Consider the following 23,759-nt stretch of genomic DNA (forward strand, 5'->3'; position numbering starts at 1 on the left):
AAGAAATAGGGGTATTTTATTTTATTGAAGAGTTACCCAGGAAAGAGGATTAAAGCAAACCGCAGATCTGATGGAAATAACGTATATGATTTACTTAATTATTATATAACGTAATGGTTTCATGCTTTAAGGTTTAACATGATAATTTTAAATAGTTGTGTATGTAATAAAAATAAAAGTTTTTTTTTTTTTTTTTTAAAGCTTAACCTGTTGTAATGTCCTTTAATTGATCCCACCTACGACAATGCAGTCTGGGATGTGCCACATGCCTGCCCACCGTCAGAGATCTCAGAATAAGAAACAGCTTGTGACACGCAGACTAAACATACCTGACTGTGAAAAGAAGGTAAACTTATCGCTCTGTCATCACACCGAACAGGCAAGACTAAAAACCACCTGCCGGGGCTGCATGTAAACTCAGGGAGACCCCCTTTCACTGCTGCTGGCAGACAGGAGGACAAAGAGCTTCGCAGAAGATGAAACTAAATGTAACAGCCTAGCTGTGCATGGCAGCCACGCAGAGCATACCACGAAAGCATTAGCTACCCAAATAAAACGGGTGCTGACATGTGCACTGTCCTCTCCCTGATCCCAAACAGAGACAACATGTGGGAGTACCCATCAGCTTGCTATTTTGTGCTTGCCAATTTTCTGAAGTTAAACTGACATCTAAAATCCCCCCACACTGACCTCAGCTCCTGCATACTTTAGACCTGCCCTGATTGAGTCTGCATTGTGACCTTTCCTCTGAATGTTCCTTTTTTGTACTGTGCCAGAGTAATGGATGCCATTTCCATAGCATTTTATCATTATGTTCCACATAGATAAAAACATGCAAACAGGAAGGTCCTAGCAGTCTCTGTGTCTCCAAAATGTAAGGGGGAGATAAAAGGAGGCTGGAAGGACGAAGAAAGAGGGGCTGCATTTTATACAAATAGGACAAGTAAGGTTGGGCATAATCACATAAAAATAGCAAGCATGTGAGGGGTGTCTTGTGTATTACACAAAAACAATAGGCAGTGTGTATTACAAAGCTCCACAACAGTGAAACTCACAGTAATGTGCAGTGTGTATTACAGAGCTCCCTAACAATGACATTCACAGTAATGTGCAGTGTGTATTACAGAGCTCCACAACAATGAAATCAACAGTAAGGCAGTGTGTATTACAGAGCTCCACAACAATGAAATTCACAGTAAGGCAGTGTGTATTACAGAGCTCCATAACAATGAAATTCACAGTAATGTGCAGTGTGTATTGCAGAGCTCCACAACAGTGAAACTCACAGTAATGTGCAGTGTGTATTACAGAGCTCCACAACAATGAAATTCACAGTAATGTGCAGTGTGTATTACAGAGCTCCACAACAGTGAAACTCACAGTAATGTGCAGTGTGTATTACAGAGCTCCACAACAGTGAAATTCACAGTAATGTGCAGTGTGTATTGCAGAGCTCCACAACAGTGAAACTCACAGTAATGTGCAGTGTGTATTACAGAGCTCCACAACAATGAAATTCACAGTAATGTGCAGTGTGTATTACAGAGCTCCACAACAATGAAACTCACAGTAATGTGCAGTGTGTATTACAGAGCTCCACAACAATGAAATTCACAGTAATGTGCAGTGTGTATTACAGAGCTCCACAACAGTGAAACTCACAGTAATGGGCAGTGTGTATTACAGAGCTCCACAACAGTGAAACTCACAGTAATGGGCAGTGTGTATTACAGAGCTCCACAACAATGAAATTCACAGTAATGTGCAGTGTGTATTACAGAGCTCCACAACAATGAAATTCACAGTAATGAGTAATGTGAGTATATATATATATATATATATGAATTGGGGGCTGACCCGGAACATGCATTTCACATCAGTGGTGCTGCCGTAAAAAAACAACAAAATTTACACATAGTACAAATTAAGGAACAGTGCACACACAAAAATACAGTTTTACATTTTACAAAGCTACTTAAAATCCCCCATCTCTGCAAATAAACACAGGTATTAATCTGTAAAGCTGTAGATGGCACAATGTAATAAAAGCCCTGCTCCAATGCAGGCATATCAAGAGAAAAAGATGTGGGGTGAGAGGGGGGTATAGTTTTAATGTATGATGTTTACCCCTTAAAAGCCACATTGTTAAGCAACATATTTGAAATTCCACTTCAAGAACACTGCCCTGATTCAGAGGGTTAAACGTTCATACACAGGGACCCAGATGGCCAAAAAAGGGGCACGGAGAAAGCCAGCCTTTGATTTGCCAGATCAAATATAAACTAAAGCTATATGTGCATCACCCATACCTTGATAATATCAGGATGGGGGAACAAAGGATGTTTTTTACATGGATTCCAGACTTCCTTATTTCACATCACTAATGTAGAAGGGGCACTGGCTTCAAAAAACACAGGAACACGAGGAGCCTGGGAAATCCCAAACTTAGTGCTGTGTGTTTTGCAATATGTTTGTGTACGGAGTTATAGCGGATATCACTGCAGCCTGACACAGATCAAAACAGAGAAATAGCCAGGTGTTTCACAGCACACGTCTTTCCAACACCTTCGTTTTATAAAGGGAGAAACTTCATGAAAAACTAGTCCTATATTAAAATTGAATTCGACTGAAAGTACAACAAAAGTAGGGGCATATATATCCTGTACACATGCTTTGCCTTGACAAGTATTCCATTAGACGATGCAAGCAATGACTGGAAAGGAAAACATTGACTTTTTGGATCAATGCAACCTTATGGAATCATTCTGACGATGTGCCGGAAGATCAGTGATGAATGCTGCAGTCTTCCACATTGTGCAATAAAACAAAAGTTATGCAGATTTGGGGTAATCCCTTTTTACAGGTCTGTTAATAACATTATGCAGCATGAACTGTCAAAGTGGATACTGTAAAGCCCAGGCTAAAGTCGATCTGGACCAGAGCACCAGTGCAAAGAAACGGCTACGGTGGACCCGAAGAAGAGCACATTGGGGTGAAGACTTTTAAAAGGGATCCTGGATGAGAACACACTCAGGGTTATTATTCACCAACGTGAGAATTGTCAGGAATGCAGAGTGAATTTTCAAGCTCTGACACCAGTCTGAATACTCTGGTCTTCAATTTGAAGTTCACTTGAATTCTCAACAATCCTCACTTCAGTGAATAACTTCCACTATGAAACCATCTGCTCTTTTCTAAAATTTCTACTTCTACTACTTGACCATTGCTGCCTCTGACCATGAAGCTACATTGGTTTTCAAATAATAGCACTGTTTAAACATCTCTCTTGTAGTGTTGTTTTGCACAGATCATGGGAGGTGGAATGTTAGAAGGATGGCTGCAACGCTCATGGGTCAGCTTTCTTTTATAGCAGTTCTGTTCTTGGGATGTAAAACAACAGCCCAGCCCTTAGCAGTGCAGATTACATGTCCCTGTGTGTAATATCTGTTGGATTGTGCGTTTCCTGTCGATTACTCTACCCTTGTTACATTGTGATAAGATGCCCAGGAAGCAGTTGGATTTTCCATGCTCGCTGTGATGGCGCTATGGAAATTACAGGATTGCAAGACAAATGCAATTGATTTCTAAATGTACATGGGACTCGTAGCAGAAACAAGCTGGTGCATTGTGAAATATCCACTTATAATATCGTGAGAAATAAAATACATCCAAAGCCCAGACTATGAAGACGTATTTAGAAAAATCTAGACACTGGACAGAGATGCTATGCAGCTCAAACTACAGGTAACCCAGCAGCCCTTTAAAGGGATACATATCACCAGGGCACTGGGCAGCACTAAATTTACTGCAAAAGTTGGTGTTCAGTGACTCACGCCCAGGGGATCACTACAATCAGTTGTGGTGTACGAGCTATGTGGGGACTTCAGACTTCATACAAGGAGAATAAAGCAAGGGGCCAGGCACTGCTATTCAGGAGTTACAGAAGCCACTTACCAGCACAGTGTAGATATGCAAGCAGCGATAGACCGGAGAAAAGTCCACCAAATCCTGAGTGCCCGGTGCCTAAAAGAAAAAAAAAAAAAAAAAAAAGATGTCACGGGCACATTTTCATTCTCATCCCCCCACCCACACACTGGGGCTAAATTTTAGCTCTGAGGATTGTGCATTACCTCCTCATCTTCATCATCTTCGATATCGAGGATTCCTGAATCCTGCTCAGACATGGGGCTTGTGCCATTCACCTCTGGACTAAGACACTTGTCCTTCTTGTATTTCCTTCCAAGGCCACACTTGGTTTGAAGAGACAGGATGTTGTCCAATGTTCTCTGCTGCTGTGCCTGAAAAAAGGGAAAGGGGTCATGAGCAGAGAGTATCAGACAATATTTTATATAGGGCAGAGGTGGTATTAAGGTATAATAAAATTAAAAAATACATTTAAAAAAAATCACATCAGTTTAAATATAATAAAGCAGAATTTTACTCCGAATCCTCCAAAAACGATTATCCAGAATCTCACATTTAACAGCTATGTATGTTCCATGGTGAGCAGTTCATCTACCTCTGGATGCTTTACCGTTAGATATGCTGTGAGTCAGATATCAATGCTCCATCACTGCTATACATTAAGAATGCGATAAATACCTTCCCAAATCCTCTTGGCCACCTGGTCAACCACATAGCAACCAGAACAAGGAAATCAATGGAGTTTAGATGTGTATTACATAGCAAGTAGGAAAAACGTAAACGTAATCGATTCTCTTATACAGATCTTGATGGTGTCAGGAGACAATAATTCTACAAGTTATTAAATACCATAATTATGTGAGAACTTAGTTTAATCATCAGATACACTCCTTGTAGCTTGAAAACAACATTACTTAGAGGCAATTTCATTTTTTTGGGTATTAATTGGAAAAGTCAGTACAGGTGGCACAACCATTAAGGATACTAGGAAAAGACATGTAAAACTTCCGTGTCCATTGCAACGCAAGTAATAGGATTAGTGGCTGGAAGTGTTGTAATTTATAGATTAAAGAACATATAAAACACCTATAGCACATTAGTATGCTGAAGTGCTCTTTGTTTCATTTTACAAAAAATACACATTTCAACAGATATCGCACATTGATAAATTAACCTGGTCACACCCCCCCCGGGATGTCAATCAATCTGTCCTGTTACTTCCTGGTTTGGTTAGCTCATTGGCGCTAACATCAAGAGGCAGAAATTGCTTAAAGCACCTGTCTTGTAAAGACTTTTTGATTGAGCTGCATTAGGAATTCTGTGATTGAACAACAGAAAGACTGCATGGGGTTAGAATGGGGTGTTGGTAAAGGCTGCCGATGAGATCTACAGCTTTTTGCAAGCTGTCTTTAAATATACTACCAACGAAAAAATGCATTATGTGCAGGTTTTCATTAGGGGCATATGTACCAAACAGTGATTAAAAAATAAATATTTTGCCAGTGGAGTGGCAAATGCCATCAGGGTTATTTACTAAACTGGGAATTGTTGGAAATACAAAGCACATTTAAGAAATATACAATAATAAAAAAAAAATAATAATAAAAAAAAAAGTTACTTATCCACTATCCCAAATCCTTATGATCATTTAAATAACTGGAGTTTTTTTTTACGATCATTCCAATGGCCATTTAAGCGTAAGCTCACCTGCCACGTCAAGGTGAGTCCTACACTTACAATTCATCGTGCTTCTTTCACCTGGAGGTAAAAATCTCTAATAAGCTCTCCAGTTATTTAAATGTGCATAGAAATTTGGAGCAGTGCACAAGTAACTCTTTTGATTAATTTTGTATGTTTTGGGGCTGATGTGTACTATAGTCATTGCTGCCGACCAGGAGGTTAATCACAGGGCTTAATTTTGTATATTTAATACATTAGAGTCTTGGTGTCTCCTATACGAAGTACATCACAGACAATAGGTGAAATACGTATGTAAACTGAATGAGAAAAAAGTAAGCTGTATGTTGGCAATCTATTTGATGTGTCAGGGCCTATAGACTAGAACAAGGGTCCGCAACCTATGGCACTCGAGGCATACAATATAACAACTCACATACGCACAAATACAACGATACCAAGCAACTGCAGCACCCATGTAACACCAGCAGAATATGGCAACATACACACCTTCATTTAAACAAAATAGGACTTCCAGATCTTGTTTGGACACAGTACTACTAAAAGGCTGTATGCGCCTGCACTAGAATCACCTATGGAAGTGCCCATTGTACCAGCATGAATGCAGACTTCCTGGGTCAAACACAGTATGAGCAGATATAAGCACATACAAAAACAAAATTCAGCACATTCTACACACCAGCAAAATGACCATCAAATCTACATTAACCATGTATCTTAAAGCAGAGAAATCGGTATTTAGTCACACAGTTTGGCCATGCCAGGGACATTCTGATTCAGTGCCAAGGTATCCTGTTCCTGGTGGATCTAGAAGGCAGCAACAACGGCCTTCTAAAACCAACGGCATTGCCAAAGCATTTCATGCAAATCTACATTTTCATCATTCCTCTCTCATCTTGGCAAACTCTAGAAAACTAGCTCTCTAGTCCAGATCTTTTTGAAGTCAGTGTTAAGTGCTTCTCTCCCCATGGGAGGGCACAAGGAAACCTTTTAACCTGAACAAAGGGCAAATGTGCAGCAGGCATGCAGCTCCTGTAATAAAGTGAAGGATGTGAACAATTCCAACCAAAAATGTCCAGACAAGAGGCTGGTACCCTCCGTGCGGAGAAACAAAATATACATGGGCGAAGAGATCCCCCCAATCGCACAGCATGGTTAACTTGTTCACAAACCAGATCGGGAACACTGCTCTCAGAGTCCGCATGGCATGTTTAACCCAGTCACAGACTACAACAAAACACCTAAATGTAACTATTAAACCGGTCCTCCATCCCAGACCTCGGGGACCAATATACACTCCTGAGCGGACACGGATAATTCTAAATTAAAGAGAACTATGAAAAAAGTACTGGCTCCCCACTAAATTAGTGGAACATGGAATTTTTATACTGTTGCTAGAAATATGTGGGTTGCTAGTAAACAAAATCTAAATAAAATGCATATATATATATATATATATATATATATATATATATATATATAACCATATAAACACATACGTACACACACACGGTCAGGATGTACGCTTATACACTAATCGGGGCTATATTATATCAATTTTTATTGATAGCCAGATAAACCGACAGACCGGCACACACTAGTACGTATTGCACCACCTTTAGTCTATACAAACGTGTGTTTACTGAAATTTAAAGGGGCAGTAATTAAAGAAGAATGACAGTCTATTCTAGAAAAGTGGTGATGTTAATGCAAGGCTCAACAAATGCAAGGCACTTGGTCAGCATGGAGACCCACAAACTAGACTAGTATTGGTATGGCGGTAAGCTGTGTCCTATCTTAGGATAGTTAATGACCTTCATGAAACAACCATACACCCAGGGAAGTTGAGAAGGTGTTTCTACCAACAAAGCACCAAGTATCATCTTGTGTTACAAAAGGGCATCGCCAGAAAGAATCCAAAGCATTAAATGAGCATAGGATGAGCTGAAACCCTGTCTGATTCAAGTTTGTAGAGCAGGGTCAAGTGTTACAATAGGGCTTCCAGCACTGAAAAAAACCTTAAAAGAAACGATGAGTTTAAAAATGTAAAACAAAGGTGGACATAAATCAAGCCTTGAAGCATAGCTTTCCTTCCTACATCAGAAAGAATAGTCGCAAGCCCCATGCCCCTAGATTGGCCTTGTAAAATAGGTTTGAAAACAGGATTTCGGCACCCCTGCAAACAAGCTCACTGTGAAACCAATACCGCCCCGGGCCAGGGTTATTTAAAGTTGCAACACATTAAGAAGCCAAGCAGTTTTGTCATTCTTGCAAGTCTTTGATTACTGTGGCTGCTTTTCTTCAAACACATTGCATTTTTGCACTGAATTCTGCAAAGCCGAATGTGTGTTACTGCAGGTAAAAAAAAAATAAACTACAATCTACCTAGAATATGTCTGCCAGGCTTTTGTTAAGTGGGGGAAAAAAAACACAAACATATATATAATAAAAATGTCAAACGTGGAAATGGATCAATTTACTGTGCCAACGCTCATTTCACAAACGTAATCGTAGCCCATCGAAGTATTCACCAAATTCTGCCAAACTTGCTTAGTATTAAAACAGGCATTTTATTTTAGGACTATATAGGCCTCTCCCATGCTACAATTCAATATGTACTGGTTAAGGTAAAATATGGGACATATAGCTTAGTTTAGCCGTCTACCATTTCAAACACCCACGAAAGATAGTTTCATGCTATGGTGTTCATTCACTAAACATACCGTATCTGCAGACTCTAAACTAAGTTCCAACATTCGGCATAAAATAAAGCTGGTACCATAAAAGAGGTGGGGATTTTTTTCAACTTTGGCCTGAATCTTGCTAATGCTTTTTAGTGGTCTACAATTTCTACCTCATTGCTCATTGCCCAGTTATTTTCCACTGGAGCTTCTCGAACATTAATTGTGTTCAGTTTAAAAATAAGATATAGAGGTTCCAGTAGCGGTCTATTTTCAGAGCCTAGACATAACTACTACGCCCCAGGTCCTACGCAACTTGCACACATGGATCTGTTCTAGTAAGCGATGGCTAGGATGAGGATAGGTAAATAAGATCGCACAGAGATCGATAAACTGATGCACCCCCAGATATCTGCAGTTTACCATTCCAGAGGGATTCGGCTGTGGATATATTATATATATATACATACACACATATATATCTGTGCCTCTCACCCCCCCCCCCACTTCCCATTTAGAGTTCATAACCTCTCATTAAACTTTGTAGTCAGAAATATAAAAACAGCCTGTAGATATATCACAATCTTGTAGGTATTTGAATTTAAAAAAAATGTGCTTATTGATAAAGTGACAACAGATTTCACGATGAATGCACACACAACAAATGGCGTTTTATGGTCAGGTTTACCAGCTAAAATAACAATGTCTAATAAAATAAAAGCTATGTTAGGGCTGGTCATACAATGATTTGAAGGCGTAGTATAGTATTCAGGGGCTGTAGAGGGAAGGGAGGTTGGGGCGGGGGGGGGAACAAAGCAAAAAAAAAAAGACAACACACAAAAATAAGAGGTAGAGAATTACCAGATTTTACTAATTACATGACGTAAAGTCATGATTTTATAAAGGACACGGAGGCGAATATTATGCTTATCTCTTTCTTTATTATACCTCAGCAGCAAAGAGAAGGTATAAGATATTCATAGAAAAAAAAAAACTCAATAAGAACAGGTTCTCAAAGGGTTAACATAACATTCCACCCTTAACCAATAGGAACAGTCCTCTTGTCCATAACCACCCATGTGACCTTTCCTCTCCCTCTTTCTTTGGTCATGCCGAAGCTGGATCATCATAACTTGAGAAGAACGATTTGGAAACTTTATCCCTTGTAACGAACTCTTCTATGCAACTGGACTGTAGAAGTTATCCGTTTGAACTGTGCTGACAACTGGTCATCTGAAGGTTTCGATATTAGATCTTCAAGCTGAAATGGGATAGAGAAAAGAGGTGGTAAAATATGGTCTCGCAACTGTTTGCCACATTGGTATTGTTTAACTCTATGTATTCGTTATCTGCACAGATTAACTTGTCTGTAGTATGTGCTATGTTATTTAATAAAACTTATGGTACATAATCGACTCGTATTTCGACAAACTCAACCTTACCTGCAATGTCAGGATCTATCGGGTGGGCATACAATTCTGTCTTACAATTGTTGAAATGACATACTTACCGGGTGGGCGAATATTCGCCTCCGTGTCCTTTATAAAATCATGACTTTACGTCATGTAATTAGTAAAATCTGGTAATTTTATTAAAGGACACGGAGGCTCATATTATGCTAGTTCAAAGCTGTGCAATGACCGTCGATGATATGTGGTCTGTAGGGTGAGAATAGTAATCCTTAAAGGTGGACTCACGGGACCAATCCGCTGTCCGCAATAGGTCTTCCAACCTGCATCCCAAAGTGAACGCTTTGGACGCCATAGCTCCCCTGGTGGAGTGTGCGCCATATATGGACGTGTCTATATTAGCGGTGGTCATGATCCACTTCACCCATCGGGCTATTGTTACCGAGGATACTGGTTGGTGTGGCGTGTTGATGGCCAAAAACAGCTCGTGGTGTCTCGGATTTCTAAATGCCTGTGTCCGTTTTTCGTATTCCTTCAGGCAGGCTATTGGACATAGGTTTACGTTATGAGGGAATGCAGGGTATGATATTGATGAAATTGTTGTTTTGGTACGTCTGGATATGTTGAATGTTACTCCCGTTGGGGTGAACGAGCGTGCATCAACGTCTAGTGCCCGAACATCCGAAACTCGTTTGCATGAGATCAGGCAGAAGAGCATGGCCAGTTTTGCTGATAGTTGTTTCAGTGTGAGAGAAGAGTTCTGTGGCCATCTTTCTAATAAGTTTAAGACTAGGTTCACGTCCCACACTGATGTGTATCGGGGTTGTGGGGGTCTGGAAAATCGAACCCCACGTAGGAGTCTGCATACCAGAAGGTGTTTGCCCGCTGGGGATCCTTCCCAGCCTTTGTGTCCAGCGGAGATCGCTGATCTGTAAACGTTGATCGTCCGATACGCCAGGCCTTGGTCGTATAGGAGTGTGAGGAAACGTAACATATAGTTCACAGAGGCACATACGGGATCCACTTGTTGTTCCATGCACCAACCACTCCAGGCGTTCCAGGCCGTCTTGTAGGATCTCCGTGTTCCTGGAGCCCAGGCTCCCGCCAGTAGTTCGAGAGTCGTCTGTGGAACATCTGGTATGACCCAGGGTCCCCTGAGAGGAGCCACGCTAGCAATTTGAGTTGACCCTGCATCACCAGTGGATGTGGATTCCCTTCGGGATCTGAAATGAGGTGTAGATGCTCTGGTAGCAATCTGGGCACATCTATGGACATCTCCATGAGTGAAGGGAACCAAGGCTGTGTTGTCCAGAATGGTGTTATGAGGACCATGGACGACCGCGAGCGGTCGAGGTGTACCAATGTTCGTGCCAGTAGAGCGAATGGGGGGAAAGCGTATAGTCTTCCGACCGGCCATGGGTGTAGGAATGCATCCGTAGCTATTGCTTCTGGGTCCGGTCTCCAACTGAAGAATTTCGGAAGTTGAGTATTCAATCTCGACGCGAACAGGTCCATGTACATCGGGCCCCATAATGTCTGAAGTTTTAAGAACGTTGCGCGGTTCAGGTGCCAGTCGCTGGCATCCCGTAGGTATCTGGAGTTCCAGTCTGCTACGGTGTTCGAAAGTCCCGGAATGTATTCGGCTTGAACCGATATGTTGCGTTCCAAGCAAAATTGCCAGAAGTCTGTGGCTAAGTCTGCCAGGATTTTGGACCTGGTGCCGCCGAGGCGGTTGATGTATTGGACTGCTGATATGTTGTCCATCCGCAGAATGATGGAGCAGTGCGTTTTGGGGCCCAGGAGGCTCTTCAGCGCGAAGGAGCCTGCCATAAGTTCCAGGCTGTTGATGTGTAGTGCCTTTTCCGGTTGGGACCATCTTCCTCCTGTGGAGATAGGACCACAACGCGCTCCCCAGCCCCGCGTGCTGGCATCGGATTCTATTATGCAATCTGGGGTGGTGCCGAAGATTGCTCTGCCATTCCATGCTTCCATGTGCTGGAGCCACCACCTGAGCTCCTCTTTGGCTGTGCGATCGAGTGGCACGGAGTCTGAATAGGAGTGACCCGATTGTAGTTGTGCTGTTTTCAGTCTCTGCAGGGCTCTGTAATGTAGGGGGCCCGGGAAGATTGCCTGTATGGAGGCTGAAAGGAGTCCGATTATTCTGGCTAGTTGTCTCACGGTGAGCGTTGGACGAGCCAGTGTCCTGCGGATCTCCTTCTTGATAGTCTTGATCTTTGAAGGTGGTAGGCTTAGGGTCCCCTGGACTGCCTCTATAGTGAATCCTAGGGATTCCATGGACTGGGAGGGGATTAAAACTGATTTCTCCCAGTTGATTAGGAATCCCAGGTTGTGAAGGAGGGATAGTGCCCAGGATAGATGTTGTTGAAGTATAAGGGCATCTTGCGCCATGATCAGCATATCGTCCAGATATATGATCATGCGCACCCCTCTGCTGCGCAGCAGTGCCACTACCGGTTTTAGCAGTTTCGTAAAGCACCATGGTGCTGACGAGAGGCCAAATGGTAGGCAGCGGAACCTCCATGTCTGATGGTTCCATATAAACTGGAGGAGGTGGTGACACTCCTCTGCGATGGGGATGGTGAGGTAGGCATCTTGGAGGTCCAGTTTGACCATCCAATCCCCCAGCCGGAGAAGATCTCGTAGGCAATGGATCCCTTCCATTTTGAAGTGGTGGTATCGTACGAATGTATTGAGAGGGCGTAGGTTGATCACCGGCCTCACGCCGCCGCCCTTTTTGGGAACCAAGAACAGGTTGCTCAGGAAGCCTGGGGAGTGAGGCGCGACCTGGTAGATCGCGCCCTTCTCCGTCAGTGTATCGATTTCCTTCGATACTAGTTCCCTGTCTTGGGGGGCAAACACCATCCGCCTTGGTAGAGTGTATTGTATCGGGTTTTGCACAAACTCTATGTGGTACCCTAGTACTGTGTTGAGGACCCAGGCATCGGACGTGAGTCTTTGCCATGCCTCGAAAAATTGGGATAATCTGCCTCCCACATGTGTTATACCAGAATAAGGTAGGGGAAGAGTACTTACCATAAGGCCGTCGGCCGTATGTGGCACCTCTGTGTCCTCTGGACTGCCATGATCTGCCCCTGACAGGAAAGAAGGTAGGATTCCTGGCTTCTGTCTGTGGGAACCTGGATGTAGTGGAGCCTCGGTAGCCCCGGTAGGAGCCCCGTGAAGAGCGGCTGGACAGACGGCCCCGATGTCTGCCAGCCCCCCCAAAAACCTTTGGGGAGAACACTCGTTTGAGATTTGTTTGCGCCTTGTCCAGGGCTGTAAATGTACTCACATAGGTACCCAACTCTTTCACAAAATTGTCTCCAAAAAGGAGGCCTTTTGCCTGTGTGCCAGGCTCAGTTATGGCCATGTTGACCAGTTTCGGGTCGATCTTCATGAGGATCGCCTTACGTCTCTCTGTGCTTAGTGCAGCGTTGGAATTGCCGATGAGGCAAATAGAGCGCTGTGCCCATTCTCGAATAGCCAGGAGGTCTACAGGTGTGTCACCTGAAAGTGCCGCTTCGACCATGTCGAAGATTTTTGCGCTGGGGCCCAAGGAGTCAAGCACCTTGTCCTGGCAGTGGCGCAGCGAATAATCCAAACCCTTTTTGGCCTTCCAGCCAGTTTTGCCCAGGAATTGGGCGATTTTTGGGTCCACTTCTGGTGTGGCACAGGCCATATCAGGGACCGTCGGGCGTGGGCATTCTGCCCTTAGTTTGTTCCTGGTATGTTTATCCAGGGGTTTCCTAATCCTGGCCGCAATATACTGGGCCACATGGTCAGCCGGAAACCATTCGGTAGACCTAGGGTGTTGTAGGTCGTCCGGGTTAAAGAGGGGCTCGCCCTGAGGGTCCAGGATGATGGAGTCATCCTTAGCCGCCTTGCCCGTGATAGTAGGGTTTGCTGCCAGGCTGCGCTCCGGAGAGGAGTTCTCCGATTCAAAAGAGTCTATGTCTTCAGACTCGTTCAGTACCTCCTCCAGTTCCGAATCAGAGTCGGATGTCTCAGTTTGGGCCTTAGCCCGTTTCCATTTCCTCACCGTTTTTGCCCGGTGGGAGGCTCGTTTACGTGGGGGCCCCACGTCCTCATTAGTGACAGGGCGCAACCTGTCCGTCATATGTGTTTTGGAGGTTTGTCTGCCCACGTGGTGGGTCTTTTCAGTGGCCTTGCGACCGGTAAGGGAAGCAGGCTTGTCATCTTGGGCCTTGGGGTGGAGGCCGCCAGGGTTGGTATTAGACGCCATGATGGCGTTACTAATGGATAGTGTCAGGTTGTCTGACATCGCCCCTATAGCCGTGTAAATGGCCTGTGTGACCGATTTGGTCATGGTCGCGTCCAGGAGCGTATGGAACTCCTCCGAGTTCAGTTGCTCCATGGAGGCCGCGTCTTCTCTCTGTGGAGAGAGTGGGCGCGTGGCAGGGGACACCTGGAGCTTGGTGTTCTTGCTGGCAGTAGTAGGAGTGCCAGTCTCCTGGGTTCTGGGGTTTAGCATGCTAGATAAATAGGCTGAAGTGAGTGAGAGAAATTTGTGTAATATTCGGTTTGATGTGAAACTATTGTGAATGTACACTGATAATGTGGTTGGCTGGGAGTAATAGGACAAGGCCCAAGCAAAAGACTGTTAGCTTACCGAGTGTTCCCTCCGGAATGGCCGCAAGGGAGCACTGGTAAGCTGCAAGTCCCAGCCAGCAGCCAATCCGCGTATTGCCGCCCGCCCCTCAGATCACAGAGGGTGTCGGGAAAAAGGCGGGAAAATCCTGTCAGCCGTTAGAGGTAATGGCTGTCGCTCTGTGCGGCTGCCAGTGCGCGTGCGCAAGCGTTTACCGGCCGCGAAACCCTCGCGCCGGAGAAAACGGTCGTGGGAAGCGCTCAGGGGGAAGGATGGGATATGGAACGGGTAATAAACTACCCGGAGCAGGGAGGGAGGGTTGGGTTTACCGCCGGAGGCGGTAAACCGCTGAGTGAGGAAAAACCCCAAAGCGTGTGGACACGCTGGGTAAAGGGGTATACCTAATGAGGGAAACTGTGGAAAAAATACATAAACAGTACATAAATTCAAGCAAATACTCAATAAAATTCCTCTGACTAGAGAGAAGAAAATTAGGTGTTACTTAGCTGAGGCAGCAGCAAAGAAAGAGGGAGAGGAAAGGTCACATGGGTGGTTATGGACAAGAGGACTGTTCCTATTGGTTAAGGGTGGAATGTTATGTTAACCCTTTGAGAACCTGTTCTTATTGAGTTTTTTTTTTTCTATGAATATCTTATACCTTCTCTTTGCTGCTGAGGTATAATAAAGAAAGAGATAAGCATAATATTCGCCTCCGTGTCCTTTAATAAAATTACAAGTAACCCCACAGTGCACCTTTTTGGTAGGCCCAGCTAATTTCAAACAGTTGCCCCTGCGGGTATTGATTTGCCTCCTTTGAGACACACCCCCTTGGTTCCCGATGACAGAAGTGCCTACTTGTTGATGGTACCTGCGCCGCCTAAACCGAGAGCCATTCATCATTTTGACATCTTATAGAACAGGTCAACCTCCCTGGGAATCAGCAAATGCAGCCTGACCCCAGCAGGAAAAACTATGTTACTGCAAGTGGAGGTAATGCATGAGACCTTGGCTTCAGTTACAGCCTGTCTGGCACACACATGGTTAATGTGTGCAAACCACTTTAAAGCACCGCTGTAATAAATTAGTTTATTTTTTTTTAACCCCTTAAGGACACATGACATGTGTGACATGTCATGATTCCCTTTTATTCCAGAAGTTTGGTCCTTAAGAAGTTAAAAAGCGAAAGCGATGCTGGAATTTTAATGAAATTCCAACACAATCAAAAGATATACACGAGAAAAGAAGCGATTGACACTGGCAGCCATATGTCATTTCCAAGCAGTCATCGCTCACCATGGATGACGGGAATGTGTATTACCTGGTACAATGGATACCTATGGAAAGCAACTGTGCAAGCCAGGTACCGTCTACTGATCCCATTTGGTGTTCTTGCGCATGGGCCGGACTGACACAGTAACAATGGTCCAGATCCACTCAGAAAAGTTTATAGCAATAATTAAATCTACATCTGAGAATATAAACAAATGACAGATTTTCAGGGTCTTGGGCTGAATGTGCAGATAGGCTCTCTGGGTATTATAAATCTTTATCGCTTTTACTCCAATCGTTTTGTGACTGCCTATCATCATTGTGATGGGGCTATAAAAAAAATGAAACCGCACTCTAGCACAAATTCTTAATAAAGTGCCTCCTATCAACAGCAACGTTTCAACCATCTGGTCTTTGTCAGGTCAGTTGGGCTAGTTAAAGGACATTGCACATTTCCCGCTTGGTACCGTTATTTCACGATGAATTGAGAGCCTGATATAACGTACCCGTGGATTAGAAATATTTATTTACAGTAGTCATGGCACTCCGGCTTCCCCGGACTGCATTCCCCATGATGCCTAACTGGCTGAGATTTAGTGAGAGGTTATCCCTGTCTGGATCTCTGAGGCCTTGCAGCCCTCTGGCTCGCTGTGCAGGAAAGCTGATCGCTAGTGATGAATGGGACAAGGTGAAATATTTATGTCATTACGAGTTATCCCAGAGGACCCCTGCTGCTTTCAGACTTCTCACTTTCACTTTCTTTAACCCTAAAGCTTGTGTCGGCGGCCTCCCTTCCCCTGCTGTAGCAGTTACACAGGACCAGGTGTAATCTATGACTGATCAGTCTTCTCTAGCTGGTAATCTGTTGCTCCTGCATTTAAACAGCTCTTTATGAATACAAATGGCTTGCCCTATAACCTCAGTACAGGCCACTCATTTGTCTTAAGCTCTCATTAGCCCCTTCCCTGTGTTGGTTCAAGGAGGCTGAAGTTTGATCAAGCAGCGCCCTCTAGGGGACAGCAGCAGAATGGCTTCAGAAAACCCATGCATTCACTATTATACATTTGACTTTCTATTGAGCAGGGTTAAATGGTTACCCAGAATCCTCCAGTGCATGGCTGTTAGAGTGTTTTGTAACGAGTATTTATAAATTGTATAAAAAAGGACAAATGCAATAATGGGATGAGTATCAGTGTGCTTCTTCCAATCCAAATCATTATCAACTGAATTGAACCTTTTTTATTGGAGGAAGAAATATGTGGGCATGGGGGACCAAACACGCAAATAATTCTACAAAGCAGCATGTTTACTAACACTCAGTGTGGAGAAATGACTGAGGACCACATGGAGACAAAAAACAAACCTTAATAATTATGGCATTCATTCTGTTCCAATCACAAGAAGTAGCAATGACAACATTCCTCTAAACCGGTCTCTAATCTATCACTATGTGTTAAGGCAACTAAAACCTAAGTATAGTATGTGTGGATATCTGCGTACAATACAGACGCACTCATATCCTTACAAACCAGATGTGGAGATAAATCTTAACAACTCTCAAAAAATGAAATATGGAACGTGGGTCTATACCAGCACAAAAGGGATTTAAAAATAACCTATACATCTCCATTTCAGGGAGAAAGCGTGCTTATCTACTCACTAAGGGAAGGGAACATAGAACACAGGTAGAAAACGTGCAGAATGTTTCCCATGATCTCTAAGGGCACGGAAGCCAATGGTTTCTCTTACAACTCCCATGATCAACAGGCAGCTCTGGACATCAGATCCTCTCAATGCATCAGACAGGATTATATTAAAAATCCCAAAAAGGGTTAGATCCATCACACTACAAATCCCATTCTCCTCAGAGAGTCGCTGTAGGCCATGCTTGCAGCTGGCTGAGAGTACTGTGTGTTGCAGCAGAAATTTCAAGAATGCTTAGATAATTTACGGCTTTTAGAAAAGGACGACATGTATAGCGTTTCAGCATAATGTAACACTTTGTCCACGCAATCACAGCACTCGGTAAGATAATAAATAAGGATATTTAATTGTACAATATATTGCTATTCAGCACTAGGCCATGAGCCTCTTACGCAGACACCGCTATAATCAGACGCTGAGGCCGCTGGACACTGGGAAACACATTTTCTACTTGGATAACCAGCCTTAAACTAACAAGATATTGAGGAAGTGATATTAGTGGGAAAGGGTGGGGAGATTCTGTAATTGGAATGCTGCTTCCAAGAGGGACGAGGGCCAAGACTGTGCAGTAAGCCGCAGATCCAGCACGTGAGATAGGATCTCCTGCCCTGGAGTTAAGCTGATATCCAGTCATCTAACAAGGTCAAACAAGCCAGCCGGTCCCGCTGGGGTCAACACCTTGATAGATTTTATTTCAATGCCTTCCTACCCGCCAGATACAATGTAATAATCCACAGTCCCGGCGGAAACAGAGAAAAGCCACAACTTCATTCTTTTGGTTTATATCCTTGTGAATAAGGCTAACTGTGCTGAACAAGGATATCTGTCTGTAGACATCTAAGCAAACAGCAGTGAGATGTGTAACCCGATGCTACAGGTAGACTGTAGAACATTCTACGTTGTTATTGGCTGCTGCATCACATGCTCACCTATATGTAAAATGTCATGATTAAAAGGAGCGGGCACTCGAAACATCCATTGAGTTGTTGGAGCACAATTACAAAGTTTCTGTTCACAGAAGAGCCTTTATCAAGTCATTGTAACTGTGCTCTGATTAATCTGCAATCAGCAGATGAGTACCTGGTAGTTGTGGCTTCGATTGTTGCCCAGACCCCAGAGTGCCATCTCCTTAATGAAACAAAGTTGTTATATTTCCAGTCCAAAGGTGTGACGAGCCACCTGGCACCCCGACCAGGTACCTCTGTCAATAGCTGCTTCCTAGTAATTGCAAGCACCATAAGCACTGTACTGGAACACCATAGCCACCAACCCCAAAGACCGCGGCAGCTTGGTTGGGGTCTCGTTGTCCTCCACCCACCCTGGACCCAAGACCAAGATCCAGCTTCCAACAGGTAGACCTCTCCTACTGTAGAGAGCATAGCAGGAACAGCTCTTAGAGGAGCTAATGATTATACTCAAGGGAGTATTGTGAAATAGCAATTCCCAGAGTGAATGTAGTTCTCCAATCCCCCACACATAAGCCAAGACTTCATGAAGGGGTAAACGAATCTCAGTTTAATGGGAGCCACACTTGGCCTTATATGACAATCCCAAACATGGACCTTGTTGGGGATTACAATACAAAATTATAAACCAGTTATAAACAACATATACAATACAATATGCCTTCCCCTTTACCTATGAGATAATAGAGTCAAGCACTATACTAAACTCAATTATCTCCAAGCACAAAAGCACACATTATTTGCAAACCCCCAAAACACATTAAAACACATAAAATCCCCACAGTTACATCCCCTGATAGCCCTGATATGGGTGACCAACATATCCAAAAATCACCCAGATCAGTTCAGTGGTTCCGGAATTTCCTGGAAATCAGTTTTTACCGACCGCAGGCATGGTCCTATGCCCAAAACGATTCCATAGAATTGCGGCTAAATCCGCTTGCGATCGACAGGGAACCGCGAAGTCTTCATGCCGAAAATAGTTCAAGGGCATTCGCGGCTAAGTCCCCATGAAGTCTATTCGTGGTTTTGGTCCATGCGAACGACCACCAGGGAGCTAGCGTTCAGTTCCATGGTAAGTGCCGAACCAGGGGGAATAAAATATGGGTCTTTACAGTTGTTGACTTGGCCCGTAGTCTTTTGGCACGAGGCTGGCCAGCAGGCCCCTCCAAGCACCCATGGTTCAGTTCGTCACAAAAGGCATTTGTTTATTGCATTAAACTTCATACAATTCAGTTGAATAACATTTTTTGGAAATCCGCAGTGACAAATCAAATGAGTGATATTTGAAAAAAGAAAAAATAACACACTGGGCCCTATGTTTAAAGAGCATTTGTGAGCTGCTTCTAAAGCTTGCAGTCTTTGTTGGTTCCACTCCTTGCATAGTTAAAATACAGTTCAACCATAGTCTTAACGCAAGATGTAACCAAAAAGTGTATTAATGCAATCAACCTTAATTGCTGCCCGCTCTCTCCATCCGTCATGAACTCAGCCTGCACAGCCTTACACACCACCATCTTAAACCTTGTTACAGCACTTGTCACTATGGGCATATTATCTTATGGAATTGGTTATAGTGATTGGAGTCCCCTGGCACTGTTCACCTATTCAATGTTGAACAATTTTCAAGCAGTTTAACACTCAACAATCCGTGGCAACTTGGAGCCCAACCCCCAATGGAAGTATGCGAAAGCAGAGATTACCGTATATACTCGAGTATAAGCCGACCCGAATATAAGCCGAGGCCCCTAATTTTACCCCAAAAAACTGGGAAAACTTATTGACTCGAGTATAAGACTAGGGTGGGAAATGCAGTAGCTACTGGTAAATTTCTAAATAAAATTAGATCCTAAAAAAATTATATTAATTGAATATTTATTTACAGTGTGTGTATGAATGCAGCGTGTGTGTATGAGTGCAGCATGTGTATGAGTGCAGCGTGTATATGAGTGCAGCGTGTGTATGAGTGCAGCGTGTGTGTGTGTATGTATGAGTGCAGCGTGTGTGTGTGTGTGTGTGTGTGTATGAGTATGTGTGCAGTGTGTGTATGAATGCAGTGTGTGTGTTGCAGAGCCTTGGTGGGGAGTGGGCAATTTTTTTTTATTATTATTTTAATATTTTTTTATGATTAATTTTTATTATTTTATTTTATTTAATTATTATTGTTTTATTATTTTAATATTTATTTTTTATTATTTTATTTGTAATATTTATTATTTTATTTTTTTTCGTCCCCCCTCCCCTGCCAAATATTGCTCTCAGTTTTGTCAGTGTTCCCATTAGAGCAAAAATGGGAAATGTCTGAATCCTGGTCTGCTGGTGAGCCTTGAGGATTCACTTGGCAATCATTGCTCTAGGTGGCATTACTATTTTGACATTTATTCACTAAGCAGCAACCTGTGGGGAAATTAACACTGAATTTTAAATGTATAGAAAAAAACGAATCCAAGAGCAGTCTACAAAAGAAACATTGCCATTTCCATCACCAATATTTATTTAAAGGAACAATGCATGCACCATAAAAGCTTCAGTTGATTGAAGTGGTTATGGTGCCTGGAGTCAAACATCAATGCAACTCACTTCAACTAAATGATGAGTAGAGATGTTGATCTCCTGCAGCCTGAAGCCCAGCTTCCAATGAAGACCTGGCAGATCAGCATTTCTTCAGATGATATGCCCCACTTCATGCCATTCCAGAAATAGCAGGCATTTTATGACCAATCCCTGCCCTAATCCTTGGCATGAATTGGCATAGTGAGAGGCAGAGCAGCTTGGCCTCAACAATATTGTCTTTGGAGCCTTGGCGTCATGCTGTTTGGAACACAGAATCTCTAATAAATGGTGCATAAACCATTTATTAGAGCAGGGAGGGGGGCTCCTTCCCTGGTGGTCTAGTGGCATTGGTAGTTCAGTGGGGGCTGTGGGGGCTGTGAGAGAGCGTTACTTACCTCTCCTGCAGCTCCTGTCAGCTCCCTCCTCCTCTGCGCCGGTCCGTTCAGCACCTCTATCAGCTCACACTGTAAGTCTCGCGAGAGCCGTGGCTCTCGCGAGACTTACACTGGGAGCTGACCGAGGTGCTGAATGGACGCCGCGGAGGAGGAGAGAGCTGACAGGAGCTGCAGGAGAGGTAAGTTACAGCTCTCACAGCCCCCGTCTGTATTATGGCAATGCAAATTGCCATAATACAGACTATTGACTCGAGTATAAGCCGAGTTGGGGTTTTTCAGCACAAAAAATGTGCTGAAAAACTCGGCTTATACTCGAGTATATACGGTACATATTTCCTTCTTATCATACCAATTCATACCAGAAATGGGTGCTGCGATAGGATGAAAGCAGTCAGCCAATCACAGCTGCCCAGGCTAATGCTTCCTCATTATCTCAAACAGCACAGAGGAAGTGGGTTGCTGGGGACTCTTGTCTAGCATTAAAACATTAAAACCAATTTAATGCTGAATGGAAGGACATCAACAAAGGGATCACAATAATCACTTCAATGAGAAGGAGCAGTTACAGTGCCTACAGTGTCCCTTTAATAGGTTAGGGAAGAGGTCCCGGTCGTCCTTTCATTGTATCAGCTTTGCTATTAGACAATGCATCTACAGAAATCTGACCACCCTAGCAGCTCTACGCAGTCCGAGGAGCAGTTGGTTTTATCTCTAATCAGTTTTTGTATGTTTTAGAACCATCAATACTAGATAGCATTATATACAAACTAACTGGCAGAGCATAAGAAATACAGTCATTACTGGAGGAAAAACAACTTTTTCCTACTCTTTATGCACCCAAATTCAACCCCGTCTTTGCCCCGGGGTGTACTAAATCATTTCTGATAATTGGGAACAGGAGCTCGGCTGAACATGAGCTGCCAAACTATTAATGCTTTCAAACCTCTGTAGGTTTTAATTAACAATCTGAACAGAAACACGTTGTATAAAGCCGATTCCCATTTTCCTTTCTGTTTGTTTCTGTTAAAAGCAGGAATGTCGTCCTCTAATCATGTCTTCTTTGATTTTGGCCAATGTTCTGCTAAGAAAGACATCTCCAAACAATTGCAAAGCACATCCAGAGTAAGGAGCAGTGTGTCACCCTAAAATCTGACGCACCAACATACAGGAACACAGTCTGTTAAGCTCACAGAGGAGAAAACGCATAATAAGGCACACAACAAATGACAAGAAAAAAAAAAATATATATATATATATATATAAACTCACAGAACAGAGCTAATAAACTGCAGAGGCCAGGGTAAAGCAAGAAGATCTCGAAGGACAACTGTCACCTCCAAACTATTTGAATATAATAACCCTTCCAAATTTTGAAAGGAAATAGTGCTTTTTTTTCCGTTTTTTAATTAAGCATATGTAAAAAATTATTAAACCCATCCCTACCTTTATATATGACAGGATCCTTCAGCCTAACTTTAACTTGGGTCAGACAGTGTTTAAAAAACAACTATAATCCCTGTTTCTGTGCAAGGATTGAGGCAGGAAAGACCACAGAGACTAACGTGGTTTTTAAACACTATTTGACCCAAGGTGCAAGTATATGCTGCTCTCTCTCTTTTTTTTTTTTTTTTTAAGATATACTTAATTTAAAAAACAAATAAAAAAAATTCCTTCCAAGAAAATTAAGTAAAATTAAGCATATTTTTGAACTGAGACTATTGGAACAAATTAAATAATTTAAGTAAATATGCAATGTTGTATTTATTTATTTTTTTAAACTGTGCAAGGATTTCTTACTATCTTTTTTTGGAGTTACGTGTTATATGCAAGAAAAAAAAAAAGCGATATAAAAAATAAAATAAAGAAAGGCATTTGTGCCCTCTTGCTTAGGAGTACAAAAGGCCACTCTCAGAGGCAGCTTTAATTAGCCCCGAAAGGACACATGACATGTGTGACATGTCATGATTCCCTTTTATTCCAGAAGTTTGGTCCTTAAGGGATTAAACATAGAAAAAGTATAGAACAAAAATAATACTAATGGGGCACTTAGAGAAGAGGGGAAAAATATATTAATTACAATATTTTTTAAAAGCTTAGTTTCTGTTTTCTATTACATAAACATGTAGGCAAGTCAGAGCTTTCAGTATTTTCAAGAGGAACAATACTCAGGAAATTAAGAGGTTAATATTCCCTGTCTTATTTTAATTTTGTTTATTGGATCTGTAGTTATTTTTTCTTCTAAATGGAAGAATGTGTTTGCAATTTGGACGAAAGTAGGGCTTTTAATGTTTCCTATTAGGAAAAGTCCCTCGGAAGATGCCTCTAGGGGTCTTGGAAAGAAGAACACCAAGAAGGGTCACAAATGCTTGGGGGACCTATGACCAGACCCCCCTTCCTTTACTCTCAATTCCCCGCCACCCCTTCAGTAGGAAAACCAAAAGATGTGGGATAACAAGTATTTCAAGCATCCACAACAAGTGAAATTGGATGTGGACGGGAAAGAAAAAACATATTAGAAAAATTGGTTCTCA

General features: G+C 42.9%; 1 protein-coding gene across 2 annotated transcripts in view; it reads right to left on the reverse strand.

Moving 5' to 3' along the window:
- The window catches only part of EXOC6B (exocyst complex component 6B), a 253,118-nt gene that overhangs the window by 127,201 nt on the left and 102,158 nt on the right, over positions 1-23,759 (reverse strand). For both annotated transcript variants that reach the window (XM_063457580.1, XM_063457579.1), the window contains exons 7-8: positions 4,131-4,298; positions 3,955-4,023 (exon numbers count right to left, since the gene is read on the reverse strand). In XM_063457580.1, coding sequence (XP_063313650.1) covers positions 3,955-4,023; positions 4,131-4,298 — 237 coding nt within the window. The remainder of the gene's footprint in view (positions 1-3,954; positions 4,024-4,130; positions 4,299-23,759) is intronic.

The sequence above is a fragment of the Pelobates fuscus genome, chromosome 6 (assembly GCF_036172605.1).
Source record: "Pelobates fuscus isolate aPelFus1 chromosome 6, aPelFus1.pri, whole genome shotgun sequence".
Classification (NCBI taxonomy): Eukaryota; Metazoa; Chordata; class Amphibia; order Anura; family Pelobatidae; genus Pelobates; species Pelobates fuscus.